The 2,877-nt window shown below is 46.0% G+C and overlaps 1 protein-coding gene across 1 annotated transcript; it reads left to right on the top strand.

The window, feature by feature from the left end:
* Nucleotides 1–228: 228 nt before the first annotated feature.
* Nucleotides 229–2,453, top strand: dup (chromatin licensing and DNA replication factor double parked). The gene has a single exon (XM_077647977.1). It carries the CDS (start codon nucleotides 331–333, stop codon nucleotides 1,975–1,977), a length of 1,647 nt encoding a protein of 548 aa, XP_077504103.1. The 5' UTR covers nucleotides 229–330; the 3' UTR covers nucleotides 1,978–2,453.
* The last annotated feature ends 424 nt before the right edge of the window (nucleotides 2,454–2,877 follow it).

Raw genomic sequence — 2,877 nt, forward strand, 5'->3', positions numbered from 1 at the left:
ACAGCGACCTTGCGACCCATGGAGGAAGGAAAAAAAATGTGTGACCTTTCATGCACCCACACAACAATAAAAAAACCCAAACTTGCATAATTTTTTTATGTTTTGCAAAGCTGTAAAGAGTGTAAACAGTGCAAATATTTGACAAAATACGCAATTTGGCACATTTAAATTTTGTGCTGGCCACAATGTGGCAACTTTTGTTGTGCTTTTTTGTTTTTGCGTCTGTTTTCGCGCGCGTATGTGGCACTCCGCGCGCAAATAAGCCTTGGGTACCCTTGTGGTTCCGTTTCTGTTTTTTCTTTTGGCGGGAACGTGTATTGTGAGTGCGAAATGTCTTTGATGAAGCAGGCTGCTCTCACGCGCTATTACAGCGCAAAGAAACAGGGTTCTGCCTTGAAGGACAAAGAAACGGGACCGTTTGGAAACAGCATCGATGCTTTGAGAACGCCACAGACGGTCACTCAGGCTTTGAGAAGCGCCGCTTCAGGAACTGCCAGCTTGCCTCACAAAAGGAGACGTATCGGCGCCGCTGAGAAAACGCCTGTCACCTCGAAGCAAGGTGATAGTGTGCCAGCTTGGCGACCTCCTTCATCAGTTCGTAAACGCCTGCTTCTTCATGAAGAGACTGAAAAAGGTGACGTACCAAGCTTTGCTGAAGAGACCATTGCCACACTACATACATCAGTGCTTGAAGAGACGGAAGAAAAGCATGTAACGTCTCCGTTGAAGCAAACGCCTGATGCTGTGCAACAGAAAGCTGTCCTCATGAAAAAGCTGGCGGCCTCCGGCAAGCTGCAGGAACTGCAAGCTAGGTTAAGGGCTATTGATGATGCGAAGACGGCCCTAAGCAGCGCACAGACAGTTAAGAAGGCTCAATACAAAACCGTGGAGGACCCGGCGTACGTGCGGTTTCACCATCTCACGGAGCCACGGCCACCAAGCCTGACCCTACCATACAGTTACAGTGAACTGGCTGAAATATTCCGGTGCTGCGACACGATCGTTAGGTTATTGTTCAACAGGAAGGAAGTCTGCACATTTGACAAACTCAGGCGCTCTGTAGAGGAAATGTCAAAGAAAAGCTTCAGCAAAGCAAAGCTTGGCCAGATTACAGCAGTCTTCCCAGACGCCTACATTTTGAGCCAGGAGAAGGTGCTGCAGCGCGGAGTTGGAGACGGTGGATACCAACTAGTTGTAACTCCCAAGTTGCCCCCTGAAGGTGGTAAGCTGCTCACTGCAGCCCACCTACTGCACCGGAGGAAGCACTTTCACTCCGTTTTGCTTTCTGCTGTTAAAGAACACCACGAGAAGTTTCTTCTGAGTTTGACTCCTCCAGTGAATATTTCTTCTGACATTTTAACTCGCTGGCACCCAAAGTTTCCTTTGGACAGTGTACCCGCCATATCTCCAGCAGCTCTGCCAGAATCGCCACTGAAGAGGTCATTCTCATCAGCACAGGATGTGTTGGACAAGGTCAAGGGAAGGCTCGGTGAGCGCATTGAAAAAGCACTGTTGGGCCTTAGTGCGGGCCAACAAGAAGCTGTTGTCACAGTGATGCCTTCACGGAATGACGAAGTGGCCAGCACGTGCCTGAAAGGGATCTCCGAGGACCTGCTTGCTCGTATTCGTGCAAGAGAATCATTCAAGCTTGTGAAAGAGATGACACTTCACCCAGAGGATGAAAAAGAGCAGGCAGAACTGGCAAAGCTTCCAGAGTTCATCAGAATCACTCGGTCCCATTTTCTTGCTGAGCAGAAGGCGGCTATACTGAAGGATGACCTTGTGCAGAAAATCAGAGAAAGCTTTTCATCAATCCAGGCTGTGGCCGAAGTTGAGTCCCTCATCACCCTTGCGTCCAAAGTGTTTCCCGACTGGTTTAAAGTGCTAACCATAAGAAGGGGCACATTTGTTAAGATTGTGAGAGAGACTGATATCAATGGCCTTATTGCTCGTGTGACAAATAAGCTGAAGAAGTAAGTGCACGAGTGGTGTATGCACTTTTTTTTTGCAAGGGCTTTCTCTATTGTCTTTTGACTTGGAGGTTTTATGACGTGCAGTCTAATGCATTTTTAAAATCTTGACAAGAGGCATATATTGTCATGCATGACAAATGTTTTGTGTTATGCATTTCAAAGTGCCTGTGTTTACAGCGATTTCTCGCTTTCAGTTCATATTGCCTTTTATTCTCTTAATGTCAGGCTTCTGTACTTTATTCTAGCTTTTGGTGCACATTTTTGTGCTTTTATAGTATACACCTCTACATGCCACATTTTTTAATGCTAAAATGCACTGCCAGCACCTAGACCGGGGTAACTGTGTTTGTGGACACTCCTGCTTGATTTTGTATTTATATCTGCAGAACCTCATTGCTCATGCTCATATTTGTCCTTTTGCTGTACTCTACTCTCATGTTCGTAATTGATTCAAGCCAAATAAAGTATACAGTTCCATAATTGTGCATTTTCATCTGTTATTGCAAATCTCTGCAATAATAAACTATAAGGTTACAATCTGAGCCAGGAAACCATAAAGGCAACTATTTAGAACGAATTCTTCCTCTAGGTTATGTACTGCATCACAGACTTGCTCAGACTGACCGTGTTTGTTAAAGGGACACTGAGAACAAATAGAAGTTGAGAATCGACTAATGAGCGAGTTGGTGCATGACTCGAAGGTGCAAGGCGCAGGAGTAGACAGGATGAGCAAAGAAGGAAAGCGCCTTGTCCGTGTTCCTTCTTTGTTCGTCCTGTCTACTCCTGCACCTTGTATCTTCGAGAAATAGAAGTTGGCCTGTATCGATAAGGTACTGCATTCTAATCGCCAGGAGACCACCCACCGGAAACGGAGCTCTATAAGCTAGAACGGACAAAAAACGAA

Source organism: Amblyomma americanum, chromosome 1 (genome assembly GCF_052857255.1).
Source record: "Amblyomma americanum isolate KBUSLIRL-KWMA chromosome 1, ASM5285725v1, whole genome shotgun sequence".
In the NCBI taxonomy this organism is placed as follows: Eukaryota; Metazoa; Arthropoda; class Arachnida; order Ixodida; family Ixodidae; genus Amblyomma; species Amblyomma americanum.